This window comes from Artibeus jamaicensis, unplaced genomic scaffold (assembly GCF_021234435.1).
Source record: "Artibeus jamaicensis isolate MK-2021 breed Jamaican fruit bat unplaced genomic scaffold, CSHL_Jam_final contig_482, whole genome shotgun sequence".
NCBI classification, from domain to species: Eukaryota; Metazoa; Chordata; class Mammalia; order Chiroptera; family Phyllostomidae; genus Artibeus; species Artibeus jamaicensis.
In genome coordinates this window covers 6,859,273-6,883,731 of record NW_026521857.1, presented here as the reverse complement: position 1 = coordinate 6,883,731, position 24,459 = coordinate 6,859,273, and the positions used below count along the sequence as shown (strand labels likewise).

General features: G+C 35.9%; 1 protein-coding gene across 4 annotated transcripts in view; it reads left to right on the top strand.

Moving 5' to 3' along the window:
* Positions 1-24,459, top strand: part of NUP153 (nucleoporin 153) — a 73,944-nt gene that overhangs the window by 46,114 nt on the left and 3,371 nt on the right. For all 4 annotated transcript variants that reach the window (XM_037147937.2, XM_037147936.2, XM_037147935.2 and 1 more), the window contains 9 exons: positions 3,802-3,933; positions 4,726-4,824; positions 5,857-5,944; positions 8,383-8,505; positions 10,752-11,369; positions 14,213-14,407; positions 16,135-17,013; positions 19,518-19,877; positions 20,533-20,805. In XM_037147937.2, coding sequence (XP_037003832.2) covers positions 3,802-3,933; positions 4,726-4,824; positions 5,857-5,944; positions 8,383-8,505; positions 10,752-11,369; positions 14,213-14,407; positions 16,135-17,013; positions 19,518-19,877; positions 20,533-20,805 — 2,767 coding nt within the window. The remainder of the gene's footprint in view (positions 1-3,801; positions 3,934-4,725; positions 4,825-5,856; positions 5,945-8,382; positions 8,506-10,751; positions 11,370-14,212; positions 14,408-16,134; positions 17,014-19,517; positions 19,878-20,532; positions 20,806-24,459) is intronic.

Here is a 24,459-nt window from a genome sequence, read left to right as displayed (position 1 = left end):
GTAAATTTAAAACTTAACTCAGTATACTTCACCCCCAAAATACTTCAGCATGCATTGCATGAACTAGAGTTAAATATTTGTTGTTTTTTAATATAGCAAGAATTTACAGGTAGTGAAATGTAAAATTCTTAGGTGCATTATTTAATGAATTTGATAGATGTTTACATCTCTGTAATTCAAAATCCTGTTGAGGTGTCGAACATTTTCAGTCCTTTTATTCGTGTTCCTTCCCAGTTCATACTCATTGCCTCCACTCCTGGAATAATCACTATTTTCATTTTTCCCCCACTGTGTATTAGGTTTTGCTTGTTCCAAAACTTAATATTAGTACAGTTCAGTGGGTATTTTGGGGGAGGGTCTGGCTGTTATGAATAAAGCTGCTGTGAACATTCTTGTTGTACCTTAATTGTAGGCATGTTTATTTCTCTTGGGGTAAATACAGTGCCAAACAGGGGAGGCAGGAGTAACATTTTGTACTCCCACCAGTGTGTGGGCATTTCTGTTACTCTGTATTCTTACCAGTAGCTGATTGTCATTTTTTAAATTACAGCCTTTCTGCTTTGTGTATGGTGGTATATCATTGTAATTGTAATTTACATTTCCCTAATGACTAGTAATGTTGTATTCTTGTTTATGTCCTTCTTGGCAGTTAGTATTATCATCCTTTGTGTGATCTCTGTTCAGATCTTTTGCCCTTTGAAGATTGGGTTGTCTTACTGACTTGTACAAACTATGAATTCTGGACCTAGATACTGGATTTTGCCATATATGATACGCTCCCATGTGTAATATGTGGATTTTTGTTCCAAACTTTCAGGAAAAAATATCTTCCTTTTTAGCTTTTTATTTATTTATATTTAGATACTTGATTTCTCTAATTATAAAGGAATTTTAGTGTTTTTTTTAGCATTTATTTTTGAACATAATATGGTCCAACAAATTTTATGTAACAAATAATTACAAAACACAAGAACCAGATACAAGGTATTTCAGGTACTACCCATGTATAATGTGCATCCTTATTTTCCCTTAAAAATTTGGGCGAGAAAAGTGCACATGATACATAGCAAAATATAGTACTTTGAATAATACATGTCTTACAAGAAGTCTGAATTTACTTATTTTCCCCCATTATTTCTACTGTTCTCTGTACCTAAATAACTTTTTTGTCTCCCTGGGTTGCAGAGTTCTAGGTTATTACCTTCTGAAGATAATTAGTAGTGCTTTTATGTTTTTTTCTAATTTCTTTTTTTACTTCTTATGCAACCCATGGGTTATTTAGAAGTGTGTTTAATCACAATTTTAATGTTTTGAAATGCATTAAGACTTCTTTTATAGCCCAACATAAGGTCTGCTTGATGAATCTTTTTTTTTTTTTAAGATTTTATTTATTTATCTTTAGAGATGAAGGGAAGGAGAGAAGGAGAGAAACATCAATGTATGGTTGCCTCTTATAAGTCCCCTGCTGGGAACTGGCTTGCAACCTAGGCTTGTGCCCTGACTGGGAATCGAACCGCGATCGTGTGGTTCACAGGCCCGCGCTCAATCCACTGAGCTACACCAGCCAGGGCTGCTTGATGAATCTTAAAAGAATATATATTCTGTAGTTGTTGGCTATAGTGTTCTATAGAAGTCAGATCAGATGACTGATAGTATCTCCTACATCTTATTTGTTCATGCTGAATTTTGTGGGGGTTTTCTGGGGAGTCTGTCTGGGTAGTCTATTAAAAATTGTTGAGAAGTAGGAGTTATAATTGTCAACTTACATTGTATATATTTTTCTCCTTAATACATAATACATAAATATTTGCTTCATAATATTCTGAGGTCCTCATTAGAACATACACCTTACATCTATTACGGTTTTTCAGTGATGTGCCTCTTTTAATATTAATACATGCCCTTAAAAATGTTTTTTTGAAATATTCTTTGTCTTGAAATCTACCTTATCTGCTATAAATGTAGCCAGCCACTCTTGTTAAAATAAGCTTTCTTAGGCTTATTGCAAGTTACATCTTTTTTCAGCCATTTACTTTCAACCCACGTCTTTATATTTTAGTCTCTTGTAGATAGCATATAGTTGATTCTTGCCTTTTAATTGGAATGTTTACTTACAATGTAATTATTGATATTGTTGGATTAAGGCCTACCAGTGTTCTAATTTTCCCATTTGTTTTTTTCTTGTTTTTTCGCAAGCTGCCTTTTTGGGGGTTAATTGAATATCTGTTTGAATTCCATTTTAATTACTTGTTGGCTTTTTATCTGTCTCTTCATGTTATTTAGTGGTTCCTCTTGGGATTACTGTGTATTTTACTTTGTGTTAATATTGTACCACTTCTTTTGAAAATTTAAGAATCTTGTATCCTTATAATTTGATTTATCACCACTCCTTTGGTATGTTATTCTGTCATTGTCATTTGTATTACATTTAGATAGATAGGCTGTAAACCTATCATATGTGATAGGTTTATAGGTTTTTGCTTTACACAGTTAAAGAAATTAATAGAAAAAAATTTGCTCCCAAACTTTACATTTCTTCCAGAAATCTGAGTTTCCATATAGTGTCATTTTCGTTCACCCTGAAGAACTTGTAGAGCGGGTTTTATAGCAACAGATTCTCTTAGTTTTCTTTTACCTGAAAGTGTCATTATTTTTCCTTTGGTGGGGAGCTTAACTCTACTAAGGTGTGATTTATGTATAATAAACCTCATTCATTGGAAGTATTCAGATTGTTTTAGCTGGCAGTGAACTTACAAAACTCAAACTCTGTCTCCTCTGTGGTGTGTAGCAGCTGAAACTCTTTAGTCCTAATTGGCTATTCAATGTCTGCCTTACACACATGTCACTTACAGGTCTGCTGGAGATTCAGACAGTTTATATGCAGACTTAGGGCTCCCCTGCTGTGGCTCTTCACTCATGCATCTCCACTCATTTTCTAGCTGCTCTGGTCACCTTGTCTGCCCTGTGATTGCTCCTCTAGCACATCTGCAGTTTTCTCTGAATTTTATCTGTCCAGTGACACCAACTCAAAAAGAGGATACGAAGCTCACTCTGTGTTCTCTTCTCCCAAGTGTCTTACTTCCTCCAGTTTCTGCTTGTTTTTGTTTGCTCTCCAGTGTTTTCAGATAATGTTTTTTTTAATCCTCATCCAACAACATCTTTTGGTTGCCTTCTCATACACACCCCACCCAGAAATTGAACCCACAACCTGGGTATGTGCCCTGACCTGGAATCAAACCTGCGACCTATTGGTCCATGGGAATATGCTCTGATCAACTGAGGCCAGGGCTCAGAGAGTTGTTTTTAATATTTTGTTCGGAGTTTGTAATTATCTGTCAGAGCATTGGTAGGATATGAACTACACCACCTTTCGCAGAAGCAGAACTCTTTGTTCTAAATGTGTGTCATTTGAGACTTTGGGTGGCCTTTGCTCTATTGAGTTAAAAACCAAGGCAGTTCACCAAACTCATTAATATTGATATTTATTGAATGATACATAACTTTGTTTCATGTTAATACCACAACTACAGTGTATTATTTTCTTTCCTCATTTTTCACCATTTGGAAATTGGTATTGAGGGGTAGTTCACAAAGTCATATGGCTGGCTGGAGGCTGGGTTTCAAATTTTGTTTAGATTTTTTTTTCCATTCAAGAGGTTACATTTTTAAAACTGCATGCTGCTGCCTTCTTCCTATTTTAAATTTACCCACAACTATATAAAATCTTTTTTAAAGCAAGAACAGATAAAAGAATGACATAAAAGATGAACCATATCATTATAAAACTTAATTGTGTTTCAGGAAATGGAAGTACCAGTATTGCCAAAAATCTCTCTACCCATCACCAGTTCTTCACTGCCTACCTTTAATTTTAGTTCCTCTGTGATCACAACTTCATCACCAGTTAGTCCTGCACAGTCATCAACAAACAAGGTACAAAACCTTTGTACAAGTAGAGGTGATTTGTGATCTTTCTTACTGTTTATTTTAAAACATGTACTATATTTCACCATGCATAGTGCTCTCCCATGTATAATGCGCACCCGTGGCTTAACACTGCCCATGTATAATACACATCCTTATTTTTCTCTCAAAAATTTGCACATACAAGTGTGCATTATACACTGCAAAATACAGTAATTCAGTTTTAAGACAATGATTAATTTTCACTGTGGAAATCAACTCAGTAAGAAGAGAAAAATGGAAGTGGTGTTATACTTCCATTTTAACTATGTTATAATGGGGGTGCTCTTCACTTCTTACTCAGTGGTGCCCTGAAGAAGCGATTGTGTTTGTTTCCAAACTGTTTTCAAATGAGGTACTTTTTTTTCCCTGTAAGGATAGATTTATGTTTCTATTTTTCAAGTAGGATTAATCTTTAATTTGCTCCTTAAATTTTTGTACTTTTGTTTTGGCTTTTACTTTTTCTGAACTTTTACTTTAAAAAAAATCTTCTAAATGTTTGCTGATGGATATTATTTTTCTTCTTTAGACAAATATCCATGTTTAAGAACTGTGTATGCTCCTCTTCTAAGAGGAAGGCAGATTTTATAGCAGTTACTGTTAAGTATTTTTGAGAAATTAAAAAGTGATTTTTAAATCTAAAAGGGGTGGATTTTGCTTTTGGCGTCTTTGGAATAATTTGTTTAAGGTCTGTTTTATTCAGTCAGTTTCTTTTTCTAAAGAGTTCACTTTTGTATTTTGTTTAATAATTTGGAAAACCAGGTACAAATGACCTCTCCAAACAACACAAACAGTCCCATGTTCAGGTTTTCAACTCCGATTGTAAAATCTACTGAGGCAGATGTACTACCTCCACCATCTGTAAGTAGCAACTAAAAATATTTCATATTAATTGATTTCAGGTGCACACTGTCTTTTTATCTCAAATCCAACATGCCATCAGTGGTAACAAATAAACTATTTTTCTTCGGAGTTAAAAAAATTACAATGTACAGAAAGGAGAAATGAGTGAAAACTTATATTTTTGACTTCACACATGTGCACACACGTGTGTACATGAGGCATATTTATTTTCTCATGTACCATTTGTAAGTTAAGTTCAGACATCTTAATACCCTTAATACTGTCCATGTTTCCTCAATACAGTATATCCACAGTATAATTTTCATACCTACAAAATTTAACATGATATAATAATAACAATGTAATCCATATTCACATTTCCCCATTGATCCCAGACTGTCCTTTAATTGCTGCTTTGTTTTCTCTTGGTCCGATTAGGACCTAATTAATTAAGTCATAATGCATTTAGTTAATACGTTTCTTGAATTATCTTTAACCTAGATAAGTTTTAGGTATTTATGTTCCACTATGTGTATTTGTTTTTCTTTGTAATATAAATAAATATTTGAGGTAAGAATTGGAAGTTCAGTGTTTAAGTTGCATCATTCTTATTTGGTATGTGTGTCATTTTAACACGTTGCTCTTTAATGTTTTTTACTGTGTCATTGTATTCTGTCAGCCAGATGCTCTAGATAATTGTAGTTTCCCTGATGCATGCCTGAAACCTGTTTGTTGTCCAGAAAGTCTCAAACATTTTGTTAGAAAATAACATTTAGTAACCCATACTTAGGTATTCAGAACACATTATTTGTGTACTGCTGTGAAAGAAAAAGGTGCCTTAGAAATTAAAAACTCCACTGTTAAACTATGACACTCCATTTGTTATAAGAAGCATCACAGTTTTTACAGAGATTGTAAAACAGGAAAAACTGTGAATCTTAGAATAAATGAAATTCAATGTATATTTTCCACTTGGAATTAAAAAAAACTCTATTTTGATACTTATTTAAAACTAATTTGAGGCTTAAAGGATGACTTTTCTCTTTACAGATTGGTTTTACATTTAGTGTGCCTGTTGCAAAAACAGCAGAACTTTCTGGCTCTAGTAATGTTTCAGAACCAATCACAAGTAGTTCTGGTAAGTAAAAATTTCTCACAAATTTTTATGTAGTTGCATATATTAATATTTCTAATTCTTTCACCTTTGGAAATTCTTATAAATGCTTTTATTTGCATGGAATTGGCTCTGAAAAGCAGACAAGGAGCAATATCAACCTCTTGACAATAATACTTTTTAGTAATTATCTTCAGATATTTAGCCTCCTAAATGTAAATATTACACTTTGATTGTGAGGAGGAGAGTCACAAAAGTGGATTTATACATTGTCTTTGTTCAGTCAAAGTAAGTATGTTATAAAAGAAGTCTTTTAAGAAATCAAGGGTTGTCTGCATCATAATTGCAGTGGGTTCCCTCTCTAAGTTTACTGTTCAGTTCACAAGCATTTTTATGTGCCATGGTTATGACACACAAATTAATGTGCCATAACCTCTGCAATTAATAATACATAGTATCTGAATTCAAGAAATTAGCATAAGTGAAGGGGAGATGAATAATCAAATAATTATTTTTTTAAAATATGTTTTTTTTTAAGATTATTTGTTTTAGAGAGAGGGGAAGGGAGGGAGAGAAACATCAGTGTATGAGAGAAATGCTGATTGGTTGCCTCCTCCCATACATGCTATTAGTTAAGCTGTATAACATAGTGATTCAACATTTATATAATTTATGAAGTGATCACCTTGATAAATCTGTTACCCATTTGACATTATATGTAGTTACTATAATGTTATTGACTATATTTCCTAGGCTGCACTTTACATCCCTGTGACTGTTTTGTTTCTCTCAATTTGCACTTAATCTCCCTTTTTTTCAACCATACCCTAGTCCTTGTCGCATCTGGCAGCCATCAACATGTTCTCTTATCTATGAGTTTATTTCTGTTTTATTTGTTCATTTGTCTTTCTGTCTCTTGATGGACATCAGGGCTCTTCCCACCTTTTAGCTGTTGTGGATAGTGCTGCTATGAATATGCATGCATGCATATGTATTTATTTGAATACTGGTTTCAGTGTTTTGGAGTATATACCAAGGAATGAAATTGCTGGGTCAGATGGTCTTTTGAGGAACCACAAAGTTGTTTTTCTCAGCAGCTAGCTCATTTCATTTTCCCACTAACAGTATGTGAGGGTTTAAATTTCTTCACATCTTTGTCATACTTCCTTTTCTTTCTCTTTTTCTAATTGGTTGGCATTTCTCTAGTGATAAATGGTCTTGACCCTCTTTGTGTACTTGTTGGCCCGTTAGATAACTTCTTGGAAGAAATGTCTGATTAAGTAAGTCTTTGCCCATTTTAAAATGGGTTTGTCTCTTTGCTAGGGTGTAACCACAGTTTTACCAGACATATGATTTTTAAATAATTTCTTCAGTTCAGTGGATTGTGTTTTCACACTGTCTTAATAATGTCTTTACATATGCAAAGGTTTTTAATTTTGGTGAAGGTTACATTTTTTTTTCTGCTTGTGCTTTTGGTGTTGTATCTAAGAGCACATTGCTGAATTCATGGTCATGAAGCTATTCATCCTTGCTTTTCTTCTAAAGGCATTATAGTTTACTTATATTCAGATCAGTGATCCATTTTGAATTAAGTTCTGTTTATGGTGTAAGGTATATGGGTAGGCAGGATTTTTTGAAACCCATTTTTAATTGGCAAACATTCAAGTGGAAAAACATTCAAGTGTGTTCTAGGACCCTGTGGGTCTCTCCAAGGAACTTCCTGTGAGGGTGGGAGTCTCTCCCTGTGCCTCAGCCCCCACAAGTGTTTTCAATGGGTGTTTTGAGGCTTTATTTCCTGGCGCTAGGACCCTGGGTTGTGTGATCTGTCTCATTCCCCAGTTATCTACGTGCGAATGTGGGACCGCTGCCTGGTCAGCCAGCCACCTTGTGCACGGTGGCCCGCTTCTCAATCTCCACCTCACTGGGTCTGCCCGTTGCCACCCCACACCTGGGATCTGCCAGCCGCCACCTGGGTGCCTAGGGTCTTCCCAGTGCCTCTGCGTGCCCAGAGTGCCTTGTGCGCCTGGTGTCCCTGCTTCCTGTGCCATGACCCCTCTCTGCGCATCCCCGGATTGTGCCCCGCCTACTGGTCTGGATGAATGTGTCTGTTTTAACTCCTTGGTTGTCGGACTTCCATATAGTTCAATTTTCTTTCAGTTTTGGTCGTTACTTTGTTTCTGACTTGTTGGTGTCCTTATTTTGGTTGTTCAAGGTGGCACAGTGTGTCTACCTACGCCTCCATCGTGGCTGGAAGGCCCTGGAAATAGTGTTTTTATTTCCTTGTAATGGCAGTTTAACTCTGCACTGTTAAATAAATTGTTCATGGTTTTTGAATTTCAGACTTTTTAATGATGTTTTAGAAGTTGATTCAAGTAGCTTCTGAATGATCTTTTCAATATATTTAAATCTAGTCCAGTGCTTTTCTTGGCATAATATCTTTTATAATTAAAAAAAAATTACAGCTCAAGATATCACTTCAGTGAACAGTACAAGCCGTAAGAAGCCAGACGAAGATTTCGAGGGCCCTTTTAGACCTGCAAAAATCCTGAGAGAAGGAAGTGTCCTAGATATTCTGAAGAACCCTGGTAAGATAACGGCCACCCTTGAGATGGTCTAAAATTTTAATTATAAACTCACGATTTTATTTTAATGTCATTTGTGGTGTACTTTAGGCTTTAAGAAAATTATGGCTCATTTGACAGGGGATTGACTTTAAGTGTAGATGTAGTAATCAGATATAATTCTTTTAGGGAAAAGGTCTTACAAACTCTACTTATTTCTTTAGGATTCAAGGACTTTATACCAAAGTGAAATTTTTAAAAGGCAAGTATAGAAGGAGAAAATGAACTGTTAATAGAGATAGTCCAATACTGAATAAAAGTTAAATGTACTTCATGATATACGTGAGCATGTCTTTCTCACCAGTGTTTTTGAACCTGCCTTGTTCTTCCCCAGCTGTGATGTATATATAACAAGGCCAGCAAACATTTGCTGATTCAAACGTATGTAAGAGACAATACTCACTTGAAACAAGATGCGAAAGCTAGTAGGATATAAAATGAAGGCAGTGACTAGAAATCTTCAAATAGGAATAAGTTTTCAGTTTGACCATCAAAGAAAATAGTCACAAGTTCAATTGTGATATGTACAATAAGAATGTAAAGATGTTTTTAAGATAAGCTAGTAGTTCAGAAAGAATTTAGACCCAGCAGAAGTGCTCATGTATAATTGAATGGGAATTTCAAAATAAGGTTGGCTTCTGCAAGATTTAGAAGGGTTGGGTTTTTTTGGTTGAGCTCTTTCAGTAATTTAGATGAGTTTATTCAGTTACGGCAGAACTCCAGAATTCCTGTACTAGAATTAACCAAGTAGTAGGTAACCAAGTAGTAGGTAAGCATCAAATTTACATAGTTTATTTTCATATAAGTTACATTTTACATTCAAAATGCCCATATCCCCCTCCTTTTAACTTCTTTTTTAATAGCAAAAATTTGGAGGAGATCATACATTCTTCTGAGGGAGAAATTGGGAAAATTTGAAATAGTGGAAGGAATAGTGGAAATCTGTGATACTTTTGTCAGTCTTAGTGACTTAACTTAATCATTAACAACATGTTGACCACTGGGAATAACTGAGCTATGTGGGATTGTTTGGCTCTTACACTAAAAATAGCTCTAGGCTGAGTTATTTCTTGGCAGCACTAGAAAAATCTAACAACTTTCTGTTACCTTCTTCCCTTCTGATTTTCTTTTCCCGTGATGCCTAAGGCTAGAGAAACAGGTCACTGAGTTTGTTGGTATGAATAAAATAAAAATTAATTGGTCCAGAGTAAAGGATTGAAACAACATTTCCATAAATGAAGTGCACTTTCAGTGAATTGTTTCCATGGCAGCGGTTTGGGTAGCACATGGACTTTTTCTTCCTGTAGTACTCTGCTTCTACTTGAAAACCTCAGTATACCCTCAGTGGTTACAAAAAGGTATACTTACAATGTGAAAGGCTCTGAGATTACATTTGAGAGGTATTTGAAGCAATTTTGTTTGAATTTGTGTTTGGTGACCGCACGGGCCTGTATTTGAGTAGCATGAACCTTGTACACCATTAGGATTGACTGAGCTAGTAATTTTTGTACTTCTAGGCCTTACCAGATAGATTTTTTGTATCTCTGTTGTAGATTATCATATTTGTCATTGAACTGTTGCTGAACTATTTTAAAGCCCTGTATGAGTTTAGTGTAATTAAAAATAATTCTTACCATTCTGTTGTACTTTGGAGGAACATCTGCCCAATGACCATACCTGTACAGTTCAGCTGGTTTTCACTGAAAGTGCAGGATATCACAGTAGTGGGTTATGACTGGACAGAATTTAAAAATTATAGATATTGAAGTCATTTGGTATAGCCAAGAGCACACCTGAAAGGAGAGACAGATGGGGGAAGAAGGCTATGAATATACTATCGGTCGTTGTCACAGGAATGTGGAGTGTAGCAAGACATTGATGGCAGTAGTGTAAGTCAGTGGATGTCTGTAACTAAAGCCTTAAGTTAGGTATCAGTTGAATTATAATAAATATAAAGTCTTAGAGGAAGAAGGTGATATATTCTAAATAAAGCCTCTTTTGTAGAATGTTAACTAGGTGTCATTTATTTATGCAATTAATAAATAGTACTTTGGCGAAAATCACCTCTGAAGTACTCCATCTTAGATTGTAGTAACTCAGCAATAAGGTAAATATTGCTGTATCTCCCAGTAATGATATTTCGGTTAGTGTTGTGATTAGAAAACCTTCCCTAACTTTTTATTTTTCAACCCCCACCCCAACCCCTATAGGTTTCACATCACTGAAGTCAGATTCTCTTGCTGCTGATCCTACCACCACAAGCCCAGTAGTTTATACAAGACCGGCAATAAGTAGCTTTTCTTCTAGTGGAATTGGGTTGGGGGAAAGTTTAAAAGCTGGATCATCATGGCAGTGTGATAGCTGTCTACTTGAGAACAAAGTAACAGACAGCAAGTGTGCAGCCTGTCAAGCAACAAAATCGCCACCCAGAGATACTGCTAAACAGACTGGAATTGGGACACCAAGTAAAAGTGGCAAAACAGCTCTTCCTGCATCAGGGACAGGTTTTGGAGACAAATTTAAACCAGCAGTAGGAACTTGGGATTGTGATACCTGTTTAGTGCAAAATAAACCAGAAGCGATAAAATGTGTAGCTTGTGAAACACCGAAACCTGGAACTGGTATTAAGCGAGTCCTTACATTGCCAGTGACTTCAGAATGTGCTGTCACTGTGGCTGCTTCATCTTCCAGCTGCACTGTGACCACTGGTACCTTAGGATTTGCAGATAAATTCAAAAAGCCCAAGGGATCTTGGGAGTGTCCAGTATGCTGTGTTCCTAATAATCCAGAAGACAATAAATGTGTGTCCTGTATGTCTGAGAAACCAGGTACGTTCATGGCTGTTTGGAATAATTTTGCTCATTATGTTAGTAGAACATTTTAATTTATTCTTTGTAAAACCTCTAAGAACAACCTGAATGTTTTAAATCTTTCACGATGAGCATTTTCTCAATACATCTTAACTTTTAAAGCTATATTGAGATTAAAAGTACTTCCTTGGGGCTCGATTTGTATATTTTCTTGGGATAGGCTGTGAGTTAATACTTTGACCTCTTTGTATGCATTTTTATCAGAAACTTCCTGCTCCATAAGATCATTTTCAAGTTTACTGTGATAGATGCTGAATGGTAGTGGGGCAGTCTTAAATCTCTACACAGAATAAAATATTGCTTTGTCTCTTTCTCTGAGTAGAAGGTGAGGATGGCTAGTGGTCATTTCCAGGGAATGTTTCATTAAAGGGTGGACAACATTGCTTTATTGAAAAGGCTGTCGCTTGGATGTTCATGGCGATACCTGTACTTGTATGCTGTCTGCCAGAGATGCTGCAATGGTAGTGAATTACAGAAGCATCAGTGAAAATTCTGACTTTGACAGCTAGAAAAATGGAGTTAGGTTTGGGTTTTTTCTGTTTCTCTGTTCAAATTTTAAAGAGTTAATAAAGATTCACATCTGGAAATGACTCTGCTGTTTTTGTAATACTGTTATATAATTATTGGTACAGATAATATGGTGACATGAATACTAAATAAAATGTGTGACTATCTTGGGAATTACTTGCATAGTTTTATGTCTGCAGTGAAAAACTTGAGTTACAGCGTAAACCCCTGTGTTGATCACAAGGGGTGAGCCATATTTCTAATCCCTACTGGGCATCTCCATGAGAATAAGGTTTCAAGATCTTCATTTCTTTCCCTTCCCACTTATGCCACTCCTCCCCTAAGAAAAGGAAACAAGACCTGGATGCAGGAAGTGAGAGTTAATTCTGCGTTAATGGGAGAGTAAAGAGTAAAGCGTTGAGTCCAGCAGTGAATTTTTACAGATAAACAAAGGAAGTGTGCATATGAATTAAAGAACTTTGCATCCTGTAAATGAGCCATTATTTCAAGCAGAGGAGTGATGCAGTCAAATTTGTATTTTGATAAATCACTTGCTGGCTTTTTTGAAGCATAGATTTGAAGGTGACAAAATTTGGAGACCACAGGATAGGTTAGGGACGTTGTATCAGTAATATAAACAAACATAATGGTGATGCCTACTAATGAAATCAAGTAAGGATGGGAAGGATGTAGAATAATGTATTGTTGAATACATGATAATTTCACCGTGCTGAAGTTGACTTGTGGATATATGTGAAGCTAATAAGTCACAGGTGTGGAAGTGACAGAAAATGAGTGGAGTGAATAGAGAAGATGGTCTAAAAATGAGCTGTGCTAACTTTAAGAGAGTGGCAGGAATAATACTTTGGAAGTTAATTTTTTTAAAGGAATACCCAGAGGGGAAAAACATGGCACTGGTTTCTTCTTGGAAGGATGGATTTAAGGGAACAAGTCTCATTAAGAAAGCTGTTATTCAGGCAGTAGAAGGGTCAGAAAAGAGAATGAAAAAGATTTGAGAACTATGTAAGGGAGGAGGAGCCATCCATTCAAGCTAATCAGGTGGGTAGTGGAAGCACCAACTAAGAAAGAATCCACAGGGATGAGGCTCAGAAGTGTGGATCGTAGGTACACATCAGGAAACTGTTTTGTTGGTGAGTAAAACTATCAGAGTAGATGAAAATTGTGAGCAGGGCAACAGCCCAATGGTGGAACCTCGGGGTGCAGTTTTATTGGCAAGGTGGAAAAATACAGGCCAGTAAAACACAGACATCAAGGTAACTGGGAGCAGTGATGATGAATGGAGAATATTTAGAGATGTAAGGGTATCAGTAAATAAATGGCTTCACTCTTAACACTATACAGGGTGAGGCAAAAGTAGGTTTACAGTACATAAAACAGTTTATTTTATTATCGTATTATGTTCCATATGAACAACTGTAAACGAGCTTGTGCCCCACCCTGTATTTCTTCATACACTGTGCTTTGGTGAGCCATTCTTCCTGTGCCACATCCTCTGCCCACAGAACTTGCTAGTTCTGTTTAAGAATTTAAATCTCTTGTCTGAGGATCTTTCTCCTGCCCCCTTAGTCATTTCCTCCTTCCTCGTACTCTTGTATTAGATCATTTAATCACTTTTCATCTTGTTGACGGTGCTACTGTGCATCTATTTTACTTTTCCCTTTTAAGATGATGAGCACCTTCAAGAAGTTAAGCAACATATATTCATCTTTGTGTGCCCAGAGTGGAAATGCATTATTGTGTTTAATAAGTGTCTGTCAGCTGGCTAGCTTATAACAAATGCCATGAACATAGCAGGTGATGTCGAGTAGAATTGCAAAGTGGATGATAGAACATCTCTGAAAAATTCATCATTTCAAAGGCAGAGAGACCTGTGCTTTGAAATTGTTAATTTAATATGGTCCATGGCTGTGTATTTTATTTGTTAGGATATTGCCTACAATTTATATCTTAAGTTTTATAATGCTGTACTGTTTTAAGTAATTGGACAAAGGTTTTTAAGGAAAATTTAGTTTTTTAAATCGTTACCAGCATGATTTTTAAAAAAATTGTGCCTACTTCAAACTTGGGCTTAAAGGGTGCTTATCACTGAGCAAGGTGAGTGTGGAACTGCTCATTTATAAGATAAACAGTGAAGGCGCAAATGCCATTTCTGGCATTTCCTCTGTCTTAATAGGAAACACTAAGAAAAATTGGACATTTAGACTTGGTTTCATTAAGAAAATGTCATATAAGTATAAATTAGAATTTCTGTGTGTTTCTGCATTGTTTTTTAGGAAGCTCAGTACCTGCTTCAAGTAGCAGCACCATCCCTATCTCTCTGTCTTCTGGAGGCTGCCTAGGATTTGACAAGTTCAAGAAACCTGAGGGAAGCTGGGACTGCGAAGTATGCCTAGTGCAAAATAAAGCTGATTCCACCAAATGTGTGGCATGTGAAAGTGCCAAGCCAGGCACAAAATCTGAGTTTAAAGGTAAGCCATTGGTAAAGTGCCTCCTTGTATTGCCATTTGAATGTGTGAAATATTTGCAAACAACTTTAGTTTAAAAAATTTTTCACTCTCCATTGAAAATGCACATAAAATGATGTATGGTCCTGGAGTTTTAGTTCCCATCTATCTCTGAATTAGTTGGATTGTTTACTGGTCAGCAGTGAAGTGTCTTTTCTGCAGCTGGAAAAGGAGCTATTCTATCTTAGAATATTGAGTCTGAGACAGTCTAGCTTTTTTTTTTTTAACTGTTAACAACTCTTTGGCATCTAGATGAATTTCCTGACTTTTATTTATTCGAGTAGAAATTTACACCCCTAGAAATTTATCACAAGTAATCTAGACTTGGACTTTGATTTCCCAGAGTATGTCCCAGAAAAATAACTTTGTTAACGTATAAATACACAAGAAGAACCTTTTGAGTAATTTATGCTAAACTCCTTGGAGGCCAGATTTCTCAAGTCTTTATGTTCCTATAGGAATTATTTCATGTTTCGTATGAGACATTCTAGTCAAATTTTTGATAAAAGCTTTTAGAAGATAACTGCTTTCCAGTCTACTTTAGTTTCTTCTGTGCTGATACTTCATGGTCCCTTTTCCATATTCTCTACCTGTAAAAATGTGTTCCTTCAAAGCAAAGGGGATAACTGATTACTATTTTGTGCACCTTTATTTTTAGCTTTCTGTGTAATATCACTTAAAGTTCTTAGAGACCATGCAGATAGCCATTTACTTTGGAGATTCTGATATAATATTTCAATTATGTTTCTTAGGGAAGGAAAGCAGGGTAGGTAATCATGAAAAGGGGGAATCTGAAGAGGAGGGCTTGCAAAGCCTGCCTGTCATTTGTCTTTATTTACAGATGGGCAAGCAGAGTAATGCATAAATGCCTTGGACCCTTTACTGGTTACTGCTTTGAGATGGTCAGCCAAGTGCTTCATTTCCAATTTATTTGCTATAGAAGCATTATGAAACCAAGACTTTGATCTTGTCAATACAGTATTGTTTATTTTTGAATACTGTTTCCACTGATGTAATTCTTCTGGTTCTTTGATGCTAAATTTAAAAAAAATCTTGGTAAATAACACATTCCTAAGACCTAAATATCAAATTATGACAAGATTCAGAGTGAAAAGTCTACCTCTTGTCCCCATTGGCTCATTTGCCGTCCTTCCTGCCTCTGCCTTGTTAGGTTATATACCATCTGCCTGCCTTTCTGCCTCCTTGATTTTATCACAGATTAGCTCAGACACACATTTGTTTTTCATTCATAGCTGCCCAGATTGCATATAGTGTTTTGTGTGTCTTTGAGTTTATCTTTAAAATAAAGACACAGCTATAGAATTGCTCAGTAGAGGATATATGTATTTGTAATTTTTTGGCAAATATTGACAAAATGCCTTTTATAATTTTGTGCTACTTTACATACCTACCTACAATGTATAAAGTATTTGTTACTCCTAGAAACACTGTTTGATCAAACCTGTTTGAGCTCTGCCAGTCTGATGAAGGTAGCTTGTCTGTATAGTTGTGAGGGTTGAGATATAGTTCTCATAGTAAATTTGGGCAATTTGGTGTATGTTTACTGTAGTTGCTGATACTCTTCACAGTAGGCCTTTTTTTCCAAGTTTGTGCCTTTGGTTTTCAAGGTTTACATTTGTTTGAGAGAATGACATTAATTCAGTGTCTCTTTGGTATCTTGTATTTTGAAGGCTTTGGTACGTCTTCCTCATCTTCAAATCCAGCAACCTCATCCTTCAAATTCGGTATCCCAGCCTCCTCCTCTGAGCCTTCACAGACTTCAACAAGCACTGGAAATTTTAAATTTGGGGATCAAGGAGGCTTTAAAATAGGTGTGTCATCAGATTCTGGGTCTTTAAATCCCATCACTGAAGGCTTTAAATTTTCTAAACCAGTAGGGGATTTTAAATTTGGAGTTTCATCTGATTCTAAACCTGAAGAAGTTAAAAAAGACAGTAAGGATGATGATTTTAAGATTGGACTTCCTTCTGGTTTAAACAATCCAACTTCTTTAGCTCCATTTCAGTTCGGGGTGTCTAGTCTTGGGCAGCAAGAAACGAAAGAGGAACTGCCTAAGTCTTCATCTGCAGGCTTTAGTTTTGGTACGGGTGTAATGAATCCTACTCCTGCTGCTGCTACTACCGTGGTGACTTGCGAGAACAAGAGCAGCTTCAGCTTTGGGACTATAGAAACCAAGTGTGTCTCAGTGGCTCCTTTTATATGTAAGACGTCAGAAGCGAAACAAGAGGAAATGCCTACCACCAAAGGAGGGTTCGCTTTTGGCACCGTGGAACCTGCCCCTCTGCCGTCTGCCTCGTTGTTTGCTTTGGGAAGGACAGAAGAGAAACAAGAGCCTGTCACTTCTACTTCTCTAGTGTTTGGGAAGAAAGCTGACAATGAAGAGCCAAAGTGTCAACCAGTGTTTTCCTTTGGGAATTCAGAGCAAACCAAAGAAGAGAGTTCTTCAAAGTCGACCTTTAGTTTCAGTGTGGCAAAACCATCTGAGAAGGATTCTGAACAGCCAACCAAGGCCACTTTTGCATTTGGATCTCAAACCAGTACTACAGCCGGTAAATATTAAACATTTTCTTTTACAAGGGTCTTTGATATCTAGACAAATACAGTAAGTCAAAGAACAGTTTACACTGAATATATGGGAAAGAGACCAGTGACATAACTCTCTAGAAAGGAGCCTAGGATTTTCAGTTGTAACTGCTTCAAACCCCCATGATTCTGATAAAAGTTATCTAGGGATCTAATTTTGAGTAATGTAGCTCTAATGGAAAGCCCACAATATTGCACAGTTGTTCATGTCTTTGTCCCTTCTGTTGTTTGGGCTTTATAATCAGAATTTGCATATGCTATTCAGGAAAATAGGCATTCTTTCTTAAGCTCATGAATGTCTTTTAACTAATGAAATCTTTATGCATAGGCCTTTATTACAAATAGAGATAACCAATCGTTGTCAGCCATGTAAGGAACGTAGACAAATATAATCCCTGAGAAATAGAAATGATTATGAAAACTAAAATCCTGAAGAAAAAAATGAAATAGCATCTTTAAAAGTTTCAACTTTTAAACCATGTTTTTAAACATGGTTGGTGAAATAAAATCATTTCTGTGGTCTGAATAGCAGAAAAAGCACAACTGATAATCAGATTTGTGAACTGAATTTTTCAGAACACAGTGCTGCAAAAGTATAGAGTGATCGATCCAAACTAGATTCACAAGTTGTACTGGAGTAAGAAGTGCTTAGAAATGAGAACAGGATGGAGGAACTATCAAAGAAGTGACAGAAGAAAATTTCCCGGATGTAAAGGAAGACATTGCTCTTAAAAATGGAAGTGGCCCACTCATTGACAAAGACCAGTGAAATTTTAGAACACTTAAGTCAAAATCCTGAGTGCTTTCAGAGAGAGAAAATCTGTTTGCCACAAGTAACTGTTAACAAATTAGCATTAGACTTCTAGTTTGTAACATCAGGTGCTAAAAACTGAGCAGTGTTCTCAAAGTGAAAATGGTGTTTGAACTTAGAATTCTATAACCAGCCAAATTTCATCAAACGTTAGGGCAAAATACAGATGTTTTCTGATCAGTAAAGAATTAAAAGTTGAGTGCCTATGAATGTTTTTGAATAATTTGGAAATAAAAATAGTATGAATAGAACAAGTAGATGTGAGTAGTTTCTGTGTATTAAATTTTTACCTGGAAATTTAAAAACATCCTTTAAAGAAAATAAAAACTGAGTTATGTACTCTTGGGAAAGGAATAAAAGTGAAATAGTTTCTAATCAGATTTAATCATGGCATCTCTATATGATAGTTTCTGTTGAAATGGTCACTCATACCTCTTATATACCGATTTGAAGGTGAGCGCAAATGGTCCATTTTCTGTAAACCATATTAATGCCCATGCCATAGTGTGGCCGGCCCTGTGTGGTAGACAGCATTGGAACTGTAACATTATTGGAAAAGTTTCAAAAAAAAGTCTTAAATAAGGTGATCGGATTCAAGATCATCATATGAAAATCAATAGCTTTAATCAAATATCAACTCTTCGACAACATATCTTATTTGTATTTTCTGACATTTCTAATATGTATTTTATAATAGCTATTGAACCTGTTACTTGGTAACATAATAAAAACATATTTAATACTTGTTCCTGAGTGATAATATTTCCCTCCCTTCTAATCCCCTCCCTGAATATAATTTCAGTTCTTAAAGGAATTTTTGTGGGTCTTTACAAGCTAAACTATTTCTAAAATTCATCTAGGAGGAAAATGCACAAAAATTTTGGCAAGGATGACAGGTACACAGCCAGGTTTGCCTTACTGAGTATCAGACCAGATTGTAAGTACAATAACTAGAACAGTCTACTAAGAATAACTGTAGAAGAAACAAATGCACATATCTTTGGAATTTAATATGTCAAAGATATAGTTATAAATTAGAGAGCAAAGGATATACTAGTCAGTAAATGCTGCAGAGAAAATTGACTATCATTTGGATAAATTGAAGTTCTAATCCTGCTAACATAAACTGCAAAATCAGATTTATAAAAGTACAGTTAGCTGCCTTGGCCATTGTGGCTCTGGATTGAGTGCTGGCCTGCGAACCAGAGGGTCACTGGTTTGATTCCCAGTCTAGGGCACATGCCTGGGTTTCCGGCCAGGTACTCAGCAGGCATTGCAGGAGAGGCAGCCGCACATTGATGTTTCTCTCCCTCTCTCCCTCCCTCCTCCCCCTCTCTGAAAAAAGGTACAGTTATCTTCACTGTCTGAATTTGTTATCCAAGCACAGCATCTCTTCAGTAAGATTGGGATTTAAGACATATTTTTAATTTTACTAATCTGAGATGAAGGTTTTTCTATGTAAGACAAGAAAATCCATAGAAGAAAAAATGAATATATTTGACTACATCAAAATTTAATATACCATATGCCCATTTGATGAATGAATGGCTTTGTATAAGAATTGTGTTTTCTAATGACTTCTTAGATTGTGGTATGGGGGAAATGCTTTCTGTTATTACTTGTTCAAAGATTTTTTTTGTTTCTGAATTTGTCATACAGATCAAGGTGGAACAAAGCCAGTTTTTAGTTTCTTGAACAACAATTCCTCTAATTCAAGTACCCCAGTCACTTCAACTGGTGGCAGCATATTTGGTAGTTCCACCTCTTCCTCCAGCGCACCGGTTGGTGCCTTTGTGTTTGGACAGGCCAGCAATCCTGTGAGCAGCTCTGCCTTCGGTAACCCTGCTGAATCCAGTACATCTCAGCCCTTGCTGTTTTCTCAAGAGAACAAACCAGCAACCACATCCAGCACGGGTACAGCTGTTACCCCATTTGTCTTTGGTCCAGGAGCCAGCAGTGGTAATAATACTGCAGTCTCTGGTTTTAACTTTGGAGCTACAACCACATCTAGTTCTTCAGGTACTTTTAAAAAAGAAAAAAAAAAACCATATATGAACTTGCATTGGCTTTAGTTAGGAGTATATCAACTCTTAGGAACTAATACAGCAGCTTATAAAAAAACAGCATGGGTGCTTTTATGTCATCTATACTTGGGATTTTGTGGTTATCACCCTGTGGTATAATGTATATCTTGTGTTTAAATTTAACACAATTAACTCTTGGAAGCAGTTTTTCTAATTTCAGCGGGAGTGTTATCTTTAGTTTTTCCATGCGTTCTTTTTGGAATGTAAGTTGTTAAGTAATGAGACACCAGGGATTATTTTATTAGACATTAGTCCTTATTGTGTAGTATATACATGATTATAGCATTAGCTGATTTTTGCAATGTGTTAAATTTCTGATGAGATCAATTTTCTTCTTGGATATATTCCCTTCACCTAAAACCTTTTTGCCTGTGAAGGTGAGGAGTCTTGTTAATAGAAGTTTTAGTTTTTATGGATTCTATATAGTTACTAAACAATGTATTCTTACAGTCATTTTCAAAACTTGGTGGAATTTTTTCAGCAAGCTAACAGTTTGAAAAGGAGCTTGAAGTTTGCATTGACTTCATAGAGATTTCTTGAGGATTATCTGTAGCCATCTTGGTGATTTAAGTAATTCTTTGGGCCTATAGGATGCTCCTTTGTGTTTGGCACGGGACCTTCAGCACCATCTGCCAGTCCAGCATTTGGTGCCAACCAGACCCCAACATTTGGACAGAGTCAAGGTGCCAGCCAGCCTAACCCCCCAGGCTTTGGATCTATATCATCTTCCGCAACATTATTTTCTGCTGGTTCTCAGCCCACACCACCTACTTTTGGAACAGTGTCAAGCAGTACCCAGCCCCCCGTGTTTGGACAACAGCCTGGTCAGTCTGCATTTGGCTCTGGAACGGCTCCAAATTCCAGTGAGTGTGTGCAGTGGTGATGTAGTTTGTATCTGTACTTAGAGTCTGTGTGTCTTAAATGTAATTGTTTTCTTTGAGCTTTGAAATATACATATCTTATATTTTTATTGTCTCTCATACACTCAGCAGAATAGAGAGGTGTGTTTAGTTTTACCTATAAACCACATTCTCAACTATGACACATTAGACATTTTTAATGTATTAAAGCTTTAAGGCAGTGATTTTCAACCTTTTTCACCTCATAGCACAAACAAACTACTAAAATTCTGTGGCACACCAAAATATATAATATATATATATATATATATATTTGCTAGTCTGACAAAAAATAGGTGTAATTTAGATTTCATTCACACCAAAGTGCTATTGTTGGGTTGGCTGTTGCCATTTTTCTATTTGACAGTCTAAGGGAAAAGAGGTCAGTGCCCCTGACTAAATAGTCCAGTATTACACGTTTCAAAAATCATTACTGCACACCGATTGAAAATTGGTGCTTTAAGGTATTAAAGCATTTTATTAAAATATAGTTGTTTCTTAACTCTTTGATTCAGGTGTTGAATTCATTCCGTGTCTCTTCTCCCCGTCTGTATTTTAGGGCTCTCTAGCCTAGATTTCAGGTGTAGTGTTTTCTGACCTTCTTTGTGGTTAGATTTACTTCAGAAAGTTCTACCCCAGCTCTGGTACTCTTTCCTGGGACACTGCAGCTGGTTGTCTCGTGGTACTTCTTTTCACTTGTCTTGCATATTTCAACAAATGTTTCTGTGGTTTTTTAAAATATGGTTGATTACATGGTATTATGCAGGGTGGGGCAGAGTGGGTTTATATGGAAAATATAAGTTGTTCATATGAAAAACAATACAGTAATTAAATAATACAAAAGTAAACTTTGATGTATTCACAACTGCAAACATACTTTTGCCCCACCTTGTAATTGATGTATTTTCTCAAAATAGCACTGTATTTTTCTAACTGTGAAATACAACCTCATATGGGAAACATGAAATATAAGTGAATAGTATAATGTTGAAGCAGATTCTTATGTAACCACATCCCTGGAGCCTTTTCTGTGTCCCTTTTTGAACACATTTCTCTCTTCCTGCATTTGTTCTAATGGTGTTTTGACTTTCAGGGTAATCACTTTTCTTGGGTTTTATTTAAAATTAACTACTAATACATCTCTAGAAATAGTTTTTACCTGATTTTTAAGTATGTACCGTATTTTTCAGACTATAAGACAACCCCCCCTCCCAATTTGGGAGGAATAATGGTGGTTAATGCTGCTGTTGAGTTCTGTTTACATTTACATTGGTGGAATAGTATGTTATTTATGTTATTAAATATTTTACCACATTTTTTGCTTCAAAGATTTTTTCCCTATTTTTCTCTAAAACCTAGGCGTGTCTTATGGTTCGAAAAATACGGGTAAGTGGAGTACTGCTGTAGCTCGTCTTTTGATTCTTGCTTCTTTCACTCTATCTTTTTTTTTTTTTGTAGTTTTACCCATGTTACTACATATATTTTATTTTTTCATTGCTGTAGAATAAAGGGATACACCACAGTTTTAACTATTGATGAGTGTTTGAGTTGTTTTTAGCTATTAGGAAATACAGCTCTATTGCACATTCTCGTGTATGTGTCTAGGGCATGTATGTATCTTTTTTCCACAGTCTGTGTACCTGCGAGAGAAATCACCAAGTTAAAGGGTGTGTGCATATCTTATACTTCAGTCGATAATACAAACTTTTCCTGGTGGATTGTGCCAATCACATTCTGCACCAGCATTGTATATAAATGTTCTCGTATTTGGATCTACATGATTTTATTTTTTGTGAATTCTTTTTGTAAATGCTTTGGAGCATTTTTTGGTTTGGTTTATTTGTTTTTATTTATTGATTTGTAAGAGTTCTTTATGTATTCTCAATATTTCTTGATATTATTCCCTTGTCAGTACATGCAGCACAGTTTGATTTATGGTAACCATTTTAATTGGGATTTGCTGATTAGTATTTTTTATCACAATATATGAAATTGGAGAGCTCAGCTGTCTTTTCACACAGGTAACATTTCCCTCAATCTTCCTAGCACAGTGGTATTGTATATTTAGATTAGTATTCTCAGTTTGCAGAATGTGCTAATGTGGTTTTTCCTACACAAAATTTTGTTTCCTCTGGCATTAGTAATTCCCTCTTTGCTCACATTTTCTTTGTACTTATCATTAGTTATAACTAACTTTTCTCCCATTTGCATAGATCTCTTCTCAATATTTTCAAATACATTGACCGTTGCAGTATCTAAGAGAAGTTTCTCACAGAATTTTCTAAACCGTTCCTCCCACCAGGCTTTCTGTAGAGGCTTGCTGTTTAAATGGGCAATCCTTTTCACCAGTTATCTTGGAGATTCCCTTTAGCTTCCTTTTAAAGGCAGTTCTCTTTCCTGGATGTTGTGTCTTTTTCCCTCTTCCTTGTTTTGATAGAGCAAACCTTCCCATGATTTATTAAGGACTTAGGGAAGAATATTTCAAGACTTTACATTTTCAGAAGGATCTTTTTTTGCCCCCATTTGGTAAGATTTTGTTTGAATATATATTTAGATTGGAAATCATTTTGATAATTTCGAAGGCATTTCTCCATTGCGGACTTGGTGGCTTTCAAAGTTGCTCTAGAAGTCCTCCTTGATCTTTGCTTTTTGACCTATTTCTTCTTCATGGAATCTCATTAGCACCTTTTTGCCTCCAGTGTTCTGGCTTAGCAGAAGAATGTTCCTATATCTAGTTCCATTTTTATCCACTGATTGTGTAAGGAATTTAATGGGTCCTTTCATTCTTGGGAATTATACTGAATTATTTCCTTAAAGATTTTGTGCCTCATTCTTTTTAAACTTTGTTGTCTCCCCGCCGCCCCCCCCCCCTTTTTGACTTCATTATACTTTCTGAGAATATTTCTTCAGCTAATTGCTTACCATTTGTTCTTTTGCGATTTTATTTCCACTGGTGTTATATGTTGATTCCTTAGCATTCCTTTTTATTTTATGGATGCTTCTTTTTTATATCCTTCTGTTTTTATTTCAGAAAAGGCATCTATTATCTCTTGAGGACGTTATCCATTAGTTGTGTGGTTTTTTTCTTTACAGCTTTTGCTTAGTTTTCTTCAAAATTGATTTTCTCTATTGTTTTGGTTTATGTATTTCCTATGAAATATTTTGTTCATATGTTGGGTGCTTTTCAACTGTCTACTCATAGTTTTGGTTTTTGATTTTTGTAAATTGTGGTAAGAATATTTAACATGAGACTTACTCTCTTAAAAAATGAAGTGTGTGCAGTATTAACTACAGGCACAGTGTTGTATAACAGATCTGTAGAACTTGCACATATGTATGAAACTTTGTACCCATGGGGTAGCAGCCCACCCCACCCCATCCTGCTGCCTCAACTCCTGGTGCCGCTGCCACCGTTCTTCTCCCTACTTCTGTGAGTTTGACTATTTTAGATAATTAGGATACATGAATCATGAAGTGTTTGTGCTTCTTTCCCTTAGCATAATGTCCTCCTGATTCAACCATTTTTCTTTGATTATTGCAAGATTTCCTTTCTTATGGATGCATATTATTTCATAGTATGTATATACATCATTTTTGTAAATCTGTTCATCTGCCAAT